The 15646-nt window shown below is 34.3% G+C and overlaps 1 protein-coding gene across 4 annotated transcripts in view; it reads right to left on the reverse strand.

Moving 5' to 3' along the window:
- KIF20B (kinesin family member 20B) overlaps positions 1–15646 on the reverse strand; it is a 68830-nt gene that overhangs the window by 7603 nt on the left and 45581 nt on the right. For 3 of the 4 annotated variants that reach the window (XM_032137093.2, XM_058436224.1, XM_032137078.2), the window contains exons 24-29: positions 12259–12384; positions 11047–11171; positions 9070–9225; positions 4871–5047; positions 3165–3275; positions 981–1178 (exon numbers count right to left, since the gene is read on the reverse strand). In XM_032137093.2, coding sequence (XP_031992984.1) covers positions 981–1178; positions 3165–3275; positions 4871–5047; positions 9070–9225; positions 11047–11171; positions 12259–12384 — 893 coding nt within the window. The remainder of the gene's footprint in view (positions 1–980; positions 1179–3164; positions 3276–4870; positions 5048–9069; positions 9226–11046; positions 11172–12258; positions 12385–15646) is intronic. The other variant, XM_058436225.1, reaches the window with a different exon arrangement.

Here is a 15646-nt window from a genome sequence, read left to right on the forward strand (position 1 = left end):
TATTATGTATCTGCCACTTACAAAGCAAAAGCTAAGCATTTTCAACACATTAATCCATTGTTCCAAAAAGGAGAAAACAGGATCAGAAACCTTATCTGACTTGCCAAATCTCCACATCTAGGATACGGTAGGTTTGGCAACCCTTCAATCAAGAAACTGCAGTAAGAAGAGGTTAATAGCTTTTAGCCTACCACTACATGGAGGCCCAAATTTTAACACTGGCTGATGAAAAAAGAATTTCTCTTTTAAAACTTGCTAGGACCATAGAGAGTAAAGATTTTAGTTAAATGACAAAGATTATACTCAAGCAAGTTAGCTATTTCAGTTTCTCTGATTTCTACATAACCCCCTTTTCTCTTCCAATACAGGGAAAGTGACTAAGTATCAACAGGACTGGTATACTGAAATGGCTCTCCAGTAAAATCCACCATCATTTGATGTATTATAGTTTAACTAAAGCAAGGGATACGCTATTTTAATATACATAGCTTTTTATCTGAAGACCATTAAACCACAGTAATATTCTTTATTTTTCTGAGACAGTCTCACTCTATCACCCAGGCTGGAGTGCAGTAGTGCCATCTCATCTCATTGTAACCTCCACTTCCTGGGTTCAAGTTGTTCTCCTGCCTCAGCCTCCTGAGTAGCTGAGATTACAGGTGTGCATGACCACTCCTGGCTAATTTTTGTATTTTTAGTAGAGACGGGGTTTTACCATGTTGACCAGATTGGTCTTGAATTCGTGACCTCAAGTGATCTGCCAGCCCCAGCCTCCCAAAGTGCTGGGATTACAGGCATGAGTCACCACGCCTGGCCCACAGTGATATCCTTAAAGGGTATAAAATATAGCATAAATTGTGATTTTGGTTTCTAACAGCAGTGCCTATGAACAGGAGGGCAATATAGCAGTTTAACTCTATACTATAACAGCTTTGTAATAAGATTTGTTTGTTAAATTTACTCATCAGTTAAGCGTTTACCTCCTCCATTTCATTACTCTTCCTCTTCTGAGCCTTGGGAATCTTAACTGTCACTGGTGTGGTACAACCAGGGTGTTTCACTGACATTTTGTTTGGCTGTAAAGGTGTAAATTGAATCTCTAACTCAGGTTTTGGAAATCGAGTGCTTTGATCATTTTCTACTGACACTTCACAAGAGTCAAGGACTACAGATCCATCCTACAACAGAATTTAAAAGGAAAAATATTATTTGTAGAGTATACATTTATAAACCACAAAGAATTAATTCTCTCAAATGCCTATTCAAGACAATGCATTGGGGAAAGACAAAAAGTGTGCTAGGTCACAGCAAGAACAGAAAGATTGAGTTATCATCTACCTTCTTCAGGCTCACACATGGTATGTTAAAATTAGGGGCAACATCGGTATTTCCTAAACTTGTATGATCATAAGAATTACTTACAGAATTTGTTTAAAAGACTCCTGGACCCTACCACAAACCTAGTAAATCAGAAATCTCCAAGGGAGGAGGCTGGGATTTTTGACAAACAGCCTGGTTATATTAAAGTAGGCTGCAAATACTTTGCATTGAGAGATGGAGTCTCTCATTCCCCTCTATTTGAATTTGGGCCTTATAGCCAATAGGATGTGGTAGAAATAACATTATGGTCCTCTAAGGCTCAATCATAAGAAGCATTACAACTTCTGTCCTGTCCTCTTAGAACACTTTCAGGAAACTCTCCCTCAAAATGCCCCATCTCAGACCAGCTACCATGCCGTGAGAGGTCCAATCCACAGGGAGCGGCCACAAATTAAGTCCAGTGGAACTCCCAGAATCAACTACCAGTTAAGTGAATTAATCATTTTGGACTTTCAGCCTAGTTACGTGTATCAATTACATGAAGGCGAGAACATAAGAAATAGCCTAACAATATGATTCTCCAAATTGTGGAATATACAGTAACTGCTGGAATTAGAAAATTGGAACCAGGAGGTTTTAGGACAACACACATAAATTTATGGAGAAAGAAATGTTCCATTATATGTGTTTGTCCATGCAATCAAGAATTAAGCCTTGTTTATGGATCAACTTCAAACTTTTCTGTGAAATTTATGATTTGTATTAATCCCCAAGGTCAGTGCTAATTATTTGAAACTACTAAGAACTGTCAAGGAAAAACCAAGAGAAAATGAATGGCTCATGTTATTTTCCCAGATTAAAATGTCCTTCTCAGTTGGCCATGGTGGCACATGCCTGTAGTCCCAGCTACTCAGGAGGCTGAGGCAGGAGGACTGCTTGAGCCTGGGAGTTCAAATTCAGCTGCCAGAGAAACATAGTGAAACCCCATTTCTTTTTTTTTTTAAGACTTTTTCTTCCCGTTGTCTGCTTAATAAGCTTCCATTCATAAGATACAATATGGTATCACCTTCTTTAATCCACTTCCACAACCACTCAGGCAAAATTCATTTCATCTTCCTCAGTGTTCCTTATAGTACTCACTTTACATTTCTACTATAACACTTAGCCCATGAAGTAAAATCAAACAAGTCATTCACTTATGTGTCTACCTCACTAGATTCTTCACTCCTTGAGGATGGCAATCATGTCTTATTGATGTTTGTATCCTCAGTGCTTAAAAAGGTTCCCAACTCTGAATGCTCCCAATAAATGTGTTTTAAAAAGAAATTTAAAAAGTAATTTTATCTTCAAAAATTTTAAGTAACATAGAATTTTTATCTATTTCATATCCAACCTGAGAATCTCTATATTATCCAAAGTTATTCACAGAACCCTAAGCCCAATACAAATTAAGGAAACTCATGAGTTGTTATTGCAGACTGGTGACAAAGCTATTAAATGGATACAATTCCAAAAAATACTATTTAACACAATGCATATTAAAGCAACCTTTCACGAGAGCAAATTATCCCTATTTTCTCTTTAGTAGGATTTCCTATTTCTGACCATCAAGTTTGTTTATATTAACAGATCTACTGCTTTTAAGATGAGATTAACATCATTTGGGGATATAATCTCCCAAAAGAATTTCACCTCTCCTCAAAAGCCTCTAGTTTCTTTCACACAGCCCAGAGCACATACAACTAATTGTGCAGTAAGGTATCTTCAGCAACTGACTTGTAAGTGTTATTTAGTAATAGTGGATAAAGAGAATAAATAAGTGGACTGTGCTGCCAAATACCCACCTCTACTTTATTTCTGGAAATTTCAAAACTTGTCGATTGAGGTTCAGTTTGAAGTTTGTCAGGATCTGCTGAACTAATACGTTTGGGCTTGATATCCATGATTTGTGTTTCCTAAAGTAAGGAAATATTAAAGCAACAGGGCATTGTAACCTGAAAATATATTGAAGAAAACTTCACATAAAGAACAAAAATCAAGATTTGTGTGAAACTAAACAGTGGAAATAAGTAAAGACACCTTTAATTACCACCTAGCCCTCCTATTTCTCCTTCATCCTCAGAGACTCAGGAAAGGCTGGGTCACTTTCCAGTTCATTGACTGATCTAAGGAGAAATGTGAAAGATTGCTTGCAACTTCCAAGTGTTCTGCCCACATTCTGTTGCTTTACTTTCATTGCAAAAATCATTATTTCTACTTTCCAGATGAGGAAATAGAGAACTACACACGTTAAATGGCATGGTCAAGGTCTGTACTGAGTTAGAATTGCTCAGTATCCCAACAGTTGCTTTTGATAACACAATTTTGAAAAACTGGAGGCTTCTCAGGAATGCAATTATAGCATTAGAGTACAAAAGACCATAAGGAAAACTAAATCTTTTCTTGCAGCACATTCTTCCTCCCATTTTCTGGGACTTCTAAAATAGTCATAAAGTTCTATTTCTAAACTCTACTTAGGCGATTTATAAAGAAATATCAGATTACATTTTTAAACTTAATAAACTGTAACACAGACCTCCTCATTACAGCCATCAAAAGTCAAGTAAACCTCTTATGTTACCTCCCCATTACTGCCAAATAAGAAAGACTCTACCGAATTCATAAAAGGGAAAGTAACTAGCATGTATTGATTTCCACTGGAGTAAGAACTGTGCTACTTGTTTTACAATCTTCATTAATTTCACAACTCTGTTAGGAAAACACTATTATCTGTTTTAGATAAAGATCAGAAATGCTAAGTAATTCTTCTCAAAGGTCCCAAAACCACAGCGACAGCAGTTGATACCTAGTTTTTCTGACTTTCTAGTATATATTATTAAACAACACAATACTATCTCTTTTGAAGGCAAGTAATCTCTCTTACAATAATAGTCTTTTGATGTGACACACACATACATAGTTTTCCTATTGTCTGAAGGCTTTAAAGCAGCAGGTTTTTAAGTACAGATTATTTATTCCAGAAAGACTAGCTTCAGATGTACCCAGATTCTATTTACTGGGAAGCAGCTATCTGTAAAAGGCAATTCTCTCCTCTTTCAGGATTTCCAGTCCCAAGGTAATATAAAAGTAACAGCTGAATGACTCATAATGTCTCTCTACCATTAGACTTACTTTCAAAATAATTTGTATCTTTATAAAATAAAGTTAAGGATGGGCCCAAGTATTCAAAGTCACCAAGAGTTCATGTTGAATCACATTTCCATATTTTAAAGGTAGATTACGGACTAAACCATAAATTGTTGATTTTCTAATTACTCTACCTGAGAGATAAAACCAAAATATTGGAGAAAATGCTACATCTCAGTCATTGATTGACAAATCAATCTTAATGATAAATTTCAAAACTCAAAATCATGAAAAATCTCCACATTTTAAATACTCTGATTCCTTTTTGGTCTACTGAGACTTACACTTTTTTATCCTTTAAGAGTTAGTCAATTAAGTAATTACTATGTTCAATTAAAAAGACATAGCAAAAAAGACTACTGACTATTTTAGAAGTCTCTGATATGATCCTTTTTAGTTGTTCAATTTCATTATCTTTCTGTACATTACTGGACATCAGTGCTTTTAGCTGTATTTCTAAAGCTGCAACCAGTTGATCTCGTTCTTCTCGCCACTTCTGAAGATCATTATCTTTCTCTGTCAGCTGGGCTGTCAGTATTTCCTAATCAGGAAATAAAGAAAATATTAAAATCAACCTTGATACATTATGAATCTAAGAATGTTTAGAAATTATTACATGTAACATCATAAATATAGCTGCAAACAAGATTACATGACAAATTAGTCTAGATAAAATATTTAATTATAAAACAAAATACATATCATTTTATAAATTAAACGTCCATGTTATTTTTATCCATATCCCATCTCATTCCAAAAATCAGCTTACTGATAACTTCAATACACAAGTATAGCTATAGCTTTCAAACTAGTATCAACATTTCTGCCAATGTTTGGAAAATTAGTGGGTAAAATTACAGTAATAGCAACAAACAACAGAAAAATGAAAATAGAAAACAAGACCATTTACAATGGGTTCAAAAATCATAAAATACTGACAAAGAAAATGTGTAAAACCTAAACATGAAAAACCATAAAATACTGCTGAAAGAGATTAAAGAACACCTAAATAAATGGAGAGATTGGTCTGTGTTGAAGGATCAAAATACTTAACATTGTTAAGATGTCTCCTCCAAATAGATCTAGAGAGTAAAAGCAGTTTTTATCAAAATTCAGGTATGTGTGAATGTGAAATGGTAAAGGTGACTCTAAAAATTATATGGAGATGCAAATCATCTAGAATACTCAAAATTATTTTGAAAATGAAGAACGAAATGACAGCAATTATCTATAATTTCAAGTTAGCACAATAATCAAGACAGTATGTAAAGACAGATATAGAAATCAATGGGACAGAAGAGACGATCTACAAATGCATGGTCAACTGATCTAAAAAAGTGGCAAAAAAATTAAATAAAAGGAAGGACGATCTTCCCAATAAATGGGGCTGGAACAACTGAATAACCAAATGAAAAAAAAAGAACCCCAACCCTAATCTTACAACACATACAAAATTAACCCGTGGGCAAATGATTTACGACAAAAGTGGCAGAGCAGTGAGAAAGAAAACAGTCTTTTCAATAAATATTTCCATGTCAATTGGTAATTCACATTAAAACAAACATCAAGAGCTTTGACCACTATCTCACACCAACACACAAATCAATTCTAGTATCTAAATATGAAAGATAAAACTTTAAAGCTTTCAGGAAATAATATAACATACCATCTTCAAATCCTTGGGCTTCACAAAGAAAAATATTGGGACAATTATCTACAATAATACTAATAAAATTATCTACAATAATTGTAATATCTACCATATCTACAATAATAATTTATGAGAACTCCTACTCATAAAGAGGCAATAAGAAAGAAAAAGCAAACTAGAGATAGAAAGAAGGTACTTGCAACACATTACAAAAAGGGCTTCTATCCCGAAAAGTATAAGGAATTCCTACAAATAAGAAGCTAAACAATCCAACAGAGAAACAGGTAAGGGAACTTGTATAGGCACAGCCAATAAACAAATGAAACAATCTTCAGCTTCATTAGTAATTAGGGAAAAGCACATTAAAACCATTTTAAAAACTGACTGACAATACCATACCTTGGTGGGACTATATATCTACTGCAACACTAGTTGGGGTATAAATGGGTACAACTGCTTTGAAAATCAGTGCAGCATTCTACCAGAATTTCACATATATATACCCTATCATCTAGCAATTGTCATATATATATATATACACATACACACAGCAGAGATATATGCAAATGTGCACCAAAATAAATGTATAAAAATGTTTATAGGAAAATTTATTCATAACAGCCAAAACCAGAAAACAATCCAAATATCTTCAACATTAAAATGAATTAGCAGTGGTTTATTCATACACTTAAATATTCTGAAATGAAAGTGGACTAACTCCAGATACATGCATGGAAACATGGATGATTCTCACAAACATAAAACAGTGAATGAAGTCAGGTACAATCAAATGTATTCATATATTTCAATTTACATAAAACCCAAAAACAGACAAAACTGAAGTGTAACACTGAAGGACAGATTAGTTAGTACCACTGGAAAAGAGGCAGAAGAAGGAGCTTCTGGGGTGGAGCAGTGTTTACTTGTTGAAATAGGTACTAGTTAAGTGGGTACTGGCTTTACAATAATTCACTGAACTATGTTCTATTTGCTTTCCATGTTATATGTTACAATTTTACATCAAAAATTAACATCACATCAAAAATGTGTTTCTTAAATATGGCAGACACATACACAACCTAAGTACGATTATAAAGAAACACATGAGAGAAAAGAGTAAATTAGCTTTCCCTAGGATTAAAAATTCAAAGTGGGATTACTTGCTGGCATTGCTACCAGAGAAACCACTGGTTTGGAATTGGAGCAACTGTGACAGGCTTCTGTTTTGATATTACTTATTGCCTCTTACCACTGGGTCAGGAAGGTTGGGTGATAGGTATACAGGAATTCTATGTGCTAGTTCTGTAACTTTTCTGTAAATAAAATGATATCAAAAAAATTTATTCTGTAAATAAAATGATTTCATAAAAAAGTAAACTTTTTTATGGGAGCAAATTTACACCATGTGACATGAGGACAGAGCATTCAATGGTAGACTCTCTAGCTTCAGAAAGGACACATACTTCAACCAAGGGCTTGATTTCTGGAGTAGAATACATGTATGGTCTGGAGTTTAGCAAGCATGCTGGAAAGTTTAGCTCACAACAGCCTCATTTTAATAAAAACTGGCCAACTCTGTTCAATATTCAATGTTAAAAGCAGCTTTAAAGCTAGGGAGGAAAAAAAGTGGAAAAACCGTTCTTACCTTATTGAAAATGAACATTTCAGGCCGGGTACAATGCACAGTGGCTCACACCCATAATCCCAACACTTGGGGGAAGCTGAGGCAGGAGGACTGCTTGAGACCAGGAGTTTGAGACCAGCCTGGGCAACACAGCAAGTCTCTGTCCCTACAAAAAATAAAAAATTTACCTAGGTGTGGTGGCATGTGCTTGTAGCCCCAGTTACCTGGGAGGCTGAGGTGGAAAGATGGCTTTTGCCCTGAAGTTTGAGGCAGCAGTGAGCCATGACTGCACCACTGCATTCCAGCCTGGGTGACAGAACAAGACCTTGTCTCTTTAAAAGAGGAAAGGAAAGGGAAAGGGAAAGGGAAGGGGAAGGGGAAGGGGATGGGCACGGGGAAGGGAAAGGAGAAAGGAAGGAAAGGGAGAAGAAAAGGGAGAAGGAAAAAGAGAAGGACAGGGAGAAGGAAGAAGGACAGGATGAAAAAAGGAAGAAGGAAAGGAAAAAAGAAAGGGGAGGAAGAGGAGGGGAGGGAAGGAAAGCGGGGAGGGAAGGAAAGGAGGGAGGGAGCGAAGAAGGAAGGGAGGGAGGGAGGGAGGGAGGAAGGAAGGAAGTCTTCCAGTTTTTATAGGAAAGTTTAACTGTTTTTAGTCAAATGCAGTCATAAAAAAAGGAAATGCCAACAGATGACGATATGATACTGCCAAGTTACTATTTTTATAGACACTAGTTTTTCATTTTAAAATGATATTTGTTGCTCAATAGCTTTCCTCGGATTAACGATAACATTTAGCTTCTTTTTTCTGATTGCCAACATTGCATGTCAAACAGACTAAGTGCCAATTAGAAAAAAAGAACAGGCTAAGACAGAATCATTACAAGACCTACAGCTAGTAAATGTAAAACTGAAGGTCATTTTTACTGTATATATAGTCTTTTAGAAGCTATTTAGGTGACTTTATGTGATAAAATGTACACAATATTAGAATCTACAGTTCAAAATGCAGAAAGTTTTAAAATATAATAGGGACTACTCTGTAACGGTCAAAAGGAGGAGATTTTTAACTTCAGTATCTAGACAGTAAGAAGCAATAAGGTATTCATCCAACATGCTAAATCAACTGAAACAAGTTAAAACAAGAACATTAGTGAATGTCAAGATAAACTGGCTCAACCTGCCTTTAAAAAACCAAAAACAGAAAACCATGTAGAAACTGTTAATTCCAGAAATACATTTAACACACCAAGGAAAGCAGGTGAAACACATCAAAGATACAATTGTTACTAACCATTTCATTCTGTTGCTTTAAAAAACGCTCCCTGTCCTCAGCATATTTTTTCATCTCTTTATTTCGTATATTCTCTGCTTCTTTCACTTGAGTGATAAGCATCATTTTTTCTTCTAACCATTTCTTTCTATCAGCATTATATTTCTGTTCAGACTCCTATATATATAAATGGTATAAGTTATTATCACATGCCTACAGTCAATACATGTTTCTATAACATTTTCATACAATCCATTACTTTTCACCTCTATAAAAACTTTAAATGTTTCACTTTAAACAATGACAAGATGAAAGCTTCAGATTATTTAAAAAATAATAAAATAACTGGTTTGCTCTCCTAAATGCATTTCCTTTATAAATTTATTTTGCTATGAAGTCTATTTAAATACTTTTATCAGTGACCTTAAGAAAGAATAATTCAAATTTCTGAAACAGTTAAACTGACTCAAATCTTCCTAAACGCCAAGAGAATAAAAGACTTTGTTTGTGGTGGTCATTTCTAACTGGATGGTTCTAAAAATAAAATATTCCTGGGCCTACGAGATGCCAAATAAAAAATAACTTGTGCAACAGGATATTTATTAAAAGAACATCCAAAAGAGCTGGACAGAGAATACTGCTGATCAGTAATTTTCAAACTGGTACCACAGATTCTTTGGGTTCAAAGGGATTTAATAATATATACAAAAAACCCAAGTAGAACTTCATTTGAAATAAAAATAATAATACCACTTAAAAAACTTCTAGGCTGGGTGCGATGGCTCATGCCCATAATTCCAGCAGTTTGGGAGGCCGAGGTGGGCGGACCACGAGGTCAGGAGATCAAGACCATCCTGGCCAACATGGTGAAACCCCGTCTCTACTAAAATACAAAAAAATTAGCCGGGCGAGGTGGCATGTACCTGTAGTCCCAGCCCTTACTCAGGAGGCTGAGGCAGGAGAATTGCTTGAACCCAGGGGGTGGAGGCTGCAGTGAGCCGAGATTGCGTCACTGCACTCCAGCCTGGCGACAGAGCAAGATTCTGTCACCCAAAAAAAAAAAAAAAGAAAACTTCTAAAATCACTATATTACAAAGTATGGCAGTCCATTCCAGGATTACAAAGTTTATAATCTACACTAATGTGATTATATCATCTTAGAACAATGCAAAATACACAAATACTTTTTAATGCAAACCTTCTCAATACGGTTGATACACTTTTTTCATAATATTTATTTTGTTCTGCTTTTGGAATTTCACAATGAAAAGGGTAAATTCTAGAATATATAACATGTAACAAAAAAAGTAGTTTTTTGTATTTGTTTTCGGCATATGTTTAATATACAGCTAGAATTTTAAAAAATTTAGATGCAGCCAATCTCCCAAAACTATTATTATTATGTTTCCTTCAATCCTACAGCTTCTGTTATGAATGTCACTTCTAATAAAATGTACAAAATATAATAGTATTTGGTAAATCCTATGAAAAAAAAGTTTCCCCCATATGTTGTATGTTAAAGCTGAACAAGAAAAAAACACACACAAATAGAATATCTTCTATATGGTATAGTTTTATATGTGTTCAGATATACTATTCTATTCCAATTTAATAATTAAACTTTGAAGAGATTTATAGTAATCAAAATAATTCTCCTGATGGTCATTTTCTCCACAGCAGTATTTGATGAGTAAGAAGTTTTAAGGAGTAGAAAAATGGGCACAAGGACATTAGAAGCAGTGGTTTAAGAATTAAATATGTAAAATATAAAACTGAGGACCCAATCACTATATTTCACTGGCACTTACTAGGCTGTATCTTGGAATTTCTTCCCCATGTCATTTCAATGTGCATTGAAAAGTTATATTTACATATTAACATTTGCCAGGTATTATTTCACCCATATCTAAGTTAATTACAAAATATAAAATACTGAATTCTCTTATTAGAAATATAAGACAGATACATTCATACATAAAAACATATATAAAGTCACACCTGTAACTCATCTTGAAGATTACTGAGCTTTCCAAGCACATCTGTGTTGTCTTCATGTTCTTTATTTGACCTTTGATTGTTTTTGGTTTCCAAATCATTGCATTTTTCCTTCCATTTTTCCAATTCTGATTTGAAGACATAAAATTATGTTTTAAAGCATATGCAAAAGTTATACCATGTAGAGATACACTTGACATGGGCTACAGACACAAATCAGTAGAGCCCAGATAAAGAGCACAGACCAAGATGGAACTGAGGCTATTCTATAGTTTAAGTTTCAGGAGTTCTTACTAAATTCTTAGTGAAGAGGAACTACAGGAATCCAATGAATAGTATTCACAGTATAGTACAATAAATTCATTGTCAACCTTATTATATAGAAAACTTCATGCAGTTCTCAAGAAAAAAGTTTTCTATGGCCATGAAAGTGGCTAGAAAAGTATGAAGTCACATAGACTCCCTGTCCTCATCCTTATCACAATTTCATCCACCAAAATACAGTTATAATAGAGTTTTAGGGTTTACAAAGTACTATTACATTTTTTCATCTCATCTGATCTTGATAAGAATAATGTACAATACGAATCTTCAAGTCAGATGATTTTAAAAAAAGAATAATGTGCAATAATATATATGGCATTATCATTATCAACCACATTTTACAGATGAGGAAAATTAGGCTGAGTAAGCACAAGTACCCTACCAAGGTTATATATAAAATGGCATAGACAATTTCTTAATTCTAAATTTCTTGCCCTTTCTACAAAAATCACACATAACATTTTTATTAGTAAATGTTATATTTTTCCATATACTCTAGAAAAACTCTGATGGTATTCTGAAAGCAATGAAATCAAAGTATTTATTGAGATCAATATACAAGATAATGCTAAAAGCCTGACAAAGGCGAAACTCAGTTGAAAGCTTACTCTTAACATCTAGGGAACATTGCAAGTTATCATCCATAACTTGCAATTTATAATTCGTAAGTTATCAGGCAGTGTCCTTACTCCTTTACTGCATATAATTTTACTAAAACAATTTTCATCACAGTGGAAAATGACAAGTAATATGACATTCAAAAAAACACCAAATACTTTTCCATTATGAATCACCGAAAATACATACTACTTTAACAAGGGAAGAAATCTAGGAAATTTTTTTTAAAAATGAATAAGTATATTTAGAGAAATGTAAGCAATCTTGTTTTACCTGTGGCCAGCCTTTCAACTTCCTCTAATTTAGCCTCAAGCACTTGATCTTGTTCTACCTGAGTTTGTTCCTGTTCTTCTAGTGTCATTCGCATGTCTTCAATTATTTTCTCTTTAACATTTAGATCTAAAAATTGGAGGAGAACATTTTAGAAATTAATAGCCTCTAGATATCCAATTTTTCTTAAGTTGTTCTAAAATTAAAACACATTTTTATTAATTGTAATAGAATATTAGTTCCATATAGGCAGAAACTTTGTCTTATTCATCAATGTCTACAACAGTACTAGTATATATGACATACTAGATATATATTTGGTGTAAAGATGGATGCTTGGATGATTCCAAGAGTGGATGAATGGAAAAAAGTTTTTTCAGGTAAAATTAACAATTTCTAATACAATTAAACTATTCCAACACAACTATTACTATAAACATAAATCTTAGGATTTAGGGGTGAAAAAACATTATTTGGCAAAATACTTATTTTCAGTGTTAATATTCTCCGATCAAACTAAAACCTTTACCTCCTAAAACTAAAAAAGCTCAATCCCAATTTGAACTATTTTTTAAATTTCAAGTAGTTACTTTTTCTAGAAAAATATTCAGAGTCAAATATTTATTTCTATTTTAAATTTTTATTTTAAACCAGCTCCTCGGAAATGGCTTTTGAAAAGCTAGTAATAACAGCCTTCCTAAAATTGTGTCTGGCCCTTGAAGAATGACTACAGCAATTACTTGTAAGCAACTATATATTAACCCTGTCTGCATGAAACGGATAAAGAGGGAAGATCAGTTTGTTGCCTCTGGTGATGGCACCTAGTAGCAGGGCTCATTTCAGAGAATTCTTACCAACTATTACTGATGTCAGAGGTGATAAAGCTATAAATGCATAGCTCAATCTCAGGCTGCTTTTAGTAACACAAACACCCAAAGATGGCTCCCTCAAAGTGCACATAAAGCAAAGGTGAAACAAACTAAACAGTAAGAGAAAACTGTATGAGCAGTTTTTAGTATTTTTCCATTGATGCAGGCTTTCAGGTGTGCTAGTAAAACAGAATTCCTCCTAGGATTGAAGTCACCTTCATATTATCATATAAATCTCTTTCAAAAAGTATGATTTTCAAATATATTCATATTACACAATTAATTATAATTTTATTCAAAGAATTCCCTCCCTCTTACACTTTGCATTTTTGACTCTAAACTGAAGACTAGAAAAAGAATTTACAAATCTAGTTATCAATTAAAAAATTTCCAGAACACCAATGATAACCTCACTAATGGCTAGTCACCTATTATTTGAAAGCTAGCAAACTAGAGCAGTAAAGGCAAAAAGATAATTATTTAATCAGTCATTGACTCCAGTAATTTACATTTTATTTCAGGAAAGAACCCCAAAATACACACCAAAATACACAACTGATAAAATGGAAAATAAGGCAAAGTAAAGAAGTCTGAGATAGACATCTCATCATAGCTATCTAAAGATATTATCTAAGGATAGCTATGAGCAATCATAGTGAAATAAATGACTATTAAATGAACAAGCAATCAAGTGCTGCACATTCAGCACTTGCTTACCATTCCCAAGAAAATTAAAAATATAAGTTTACCCAAAAACTTGCATATAAATGTTCATAAAAGCCAAAAGTGGAAACAACCCAAATGTCTATCAACTGATACATAAAATGCGGAATATTATTCAGCCATAGCAAGGAATAAAGTACTGATACATACACAATATGGATGAAACTTGGAAACATTGTTCTAAGAAGAGTCAAACACAAAAGGCCATATATTGTATGAACTGACTTAACATGAAATGTCCATAATAGGCAAATTCATACAGATAGAAAGTAGATTAGTGGCTGATAGCAGCTGGAGGGAAGGGGTGAATTGGGTATGATTGCTGATGGGTACAGGGTTTCTTTTTGAAGTGACAATGTTCACTTTTTTGTCACTTTACATTACTATAAACATACAGTAATTAGATAGTGGTGATGGTTGTACAATTTTGTGAATAGAAAGTACTACAGCCCACTAAACAGTACACTTTTAAAAGGTAAATTTTATGTTACATGTATTAGATCTCCATTGTTTAATAATTCAATATTAAAGATAGGTAAGTGAAAGGCATTCTGTAAATAAACAGAAATTTAGAAGGCAGGGAAAGCCTTAAGAGTTAAAGAGATGGTTTGTTTGTTGTCTGTTTGTAGGGAAATGTCTCAGACACAACTAAAATCACAGGAGCATTTTCTCTCTAAAGGAAAAAATAATTTAAAAAAAAGATGATGACATCTTAATCAGGAAAGTTGCCAGGTGGCTGAGACTCACTCTGAGAGAAAAGTGTTAACTAGTACAGAATAGATCATAAAAGCTGAGACAAGAGAGTTTCAAAAGGTGAGAGGAGCTATAGATTACCTTTAATTTAGAAAACATACACATACAATAAATGCTACTTTATAAATATAACTGAGGAAAAGAATAGTATACAATAACACCAAAATAATAAAAAATAAAAAGCGGGGATTGCAAAATGCTGACAGATTTTAACATATGTAGGTTACAAGTGACTTAGAAGCATAGAAAAGGTGAAAGTCAGATTAAAAATAGTCACGATGGGCCTATGCCATACTTCTCCATATTTGGCAAAGAAAACAAAAATTAAAATATGATAAAAACTATAGGGCAACCTGGTCCAAGGGTAGACTTTTCCAGAATATCTAGGATGTGTCCACATTCACCAACAGTGACAAAGGAGCCAAAGTAAAGGGGAATCCTAAAAGATAGCTATGAAATTTCCTATGAAACAGGAGATGTTAGGGTGACAAGGCCTAAGAAAGGAAGAAGAAAACAGTACTGTGTGCAGAGATATATTTTCACATCCAAGTTATCCATCCAAGTTAACCCCACCAATGTACAAGTCAGCTAAATAAGTAATAATCTGGTTGTCTTACCCTTTCTTTTGTTGCCCAAGTACAAATAACATGGATTAGTAAAGAGAGTCTGAGACTTAAGAGTGAAGCACACCTGGGTTCAAATCCTAGTTCTCTCACTCACAGAACAAAGAAGTTAAGGGGTAATGAGGAGGAGAGGAGTCTGTATCATTTTAAAAACAGAAATACGTATCATCTATAAAAGAAATTTTGTGGCCAGGCACGGTGGCTCAAGCCTGTAATCCCACCACTTTGGGAGGCCGGGGTGGGTGGATCACCTGAGGTCAGGAGTTTGAGACTAGCCTGGCCAACATGGCAAAACCCTGTCTCTACTAAAAATACAAAAATTAGCCAGGCATGGTGGCTGGTGCTTGTAATCCCAGCTACTCAGGAGGCTGAGGCAGGAGAATCACTTGAACCAGGAAGGCGGAGGTTGCAGTGAGCTGAGAT

This window comes from Hylobates moloch, unplaced genomic scaffold (assembly GCF_009828535.3).
Source record: "Hylobates moloch isolate HMO894 unplaced genomic scaffold, HMol_V3 SCAFFOLD_3, whole genome shotgun sequence".
Taxonomy (NCBI): domain Eukaryota; kingdom Metazoa; phylum Chordata; class Mammalia; order Primates; family Hylobatidae; genus Hylobates; species Hylobates moloch.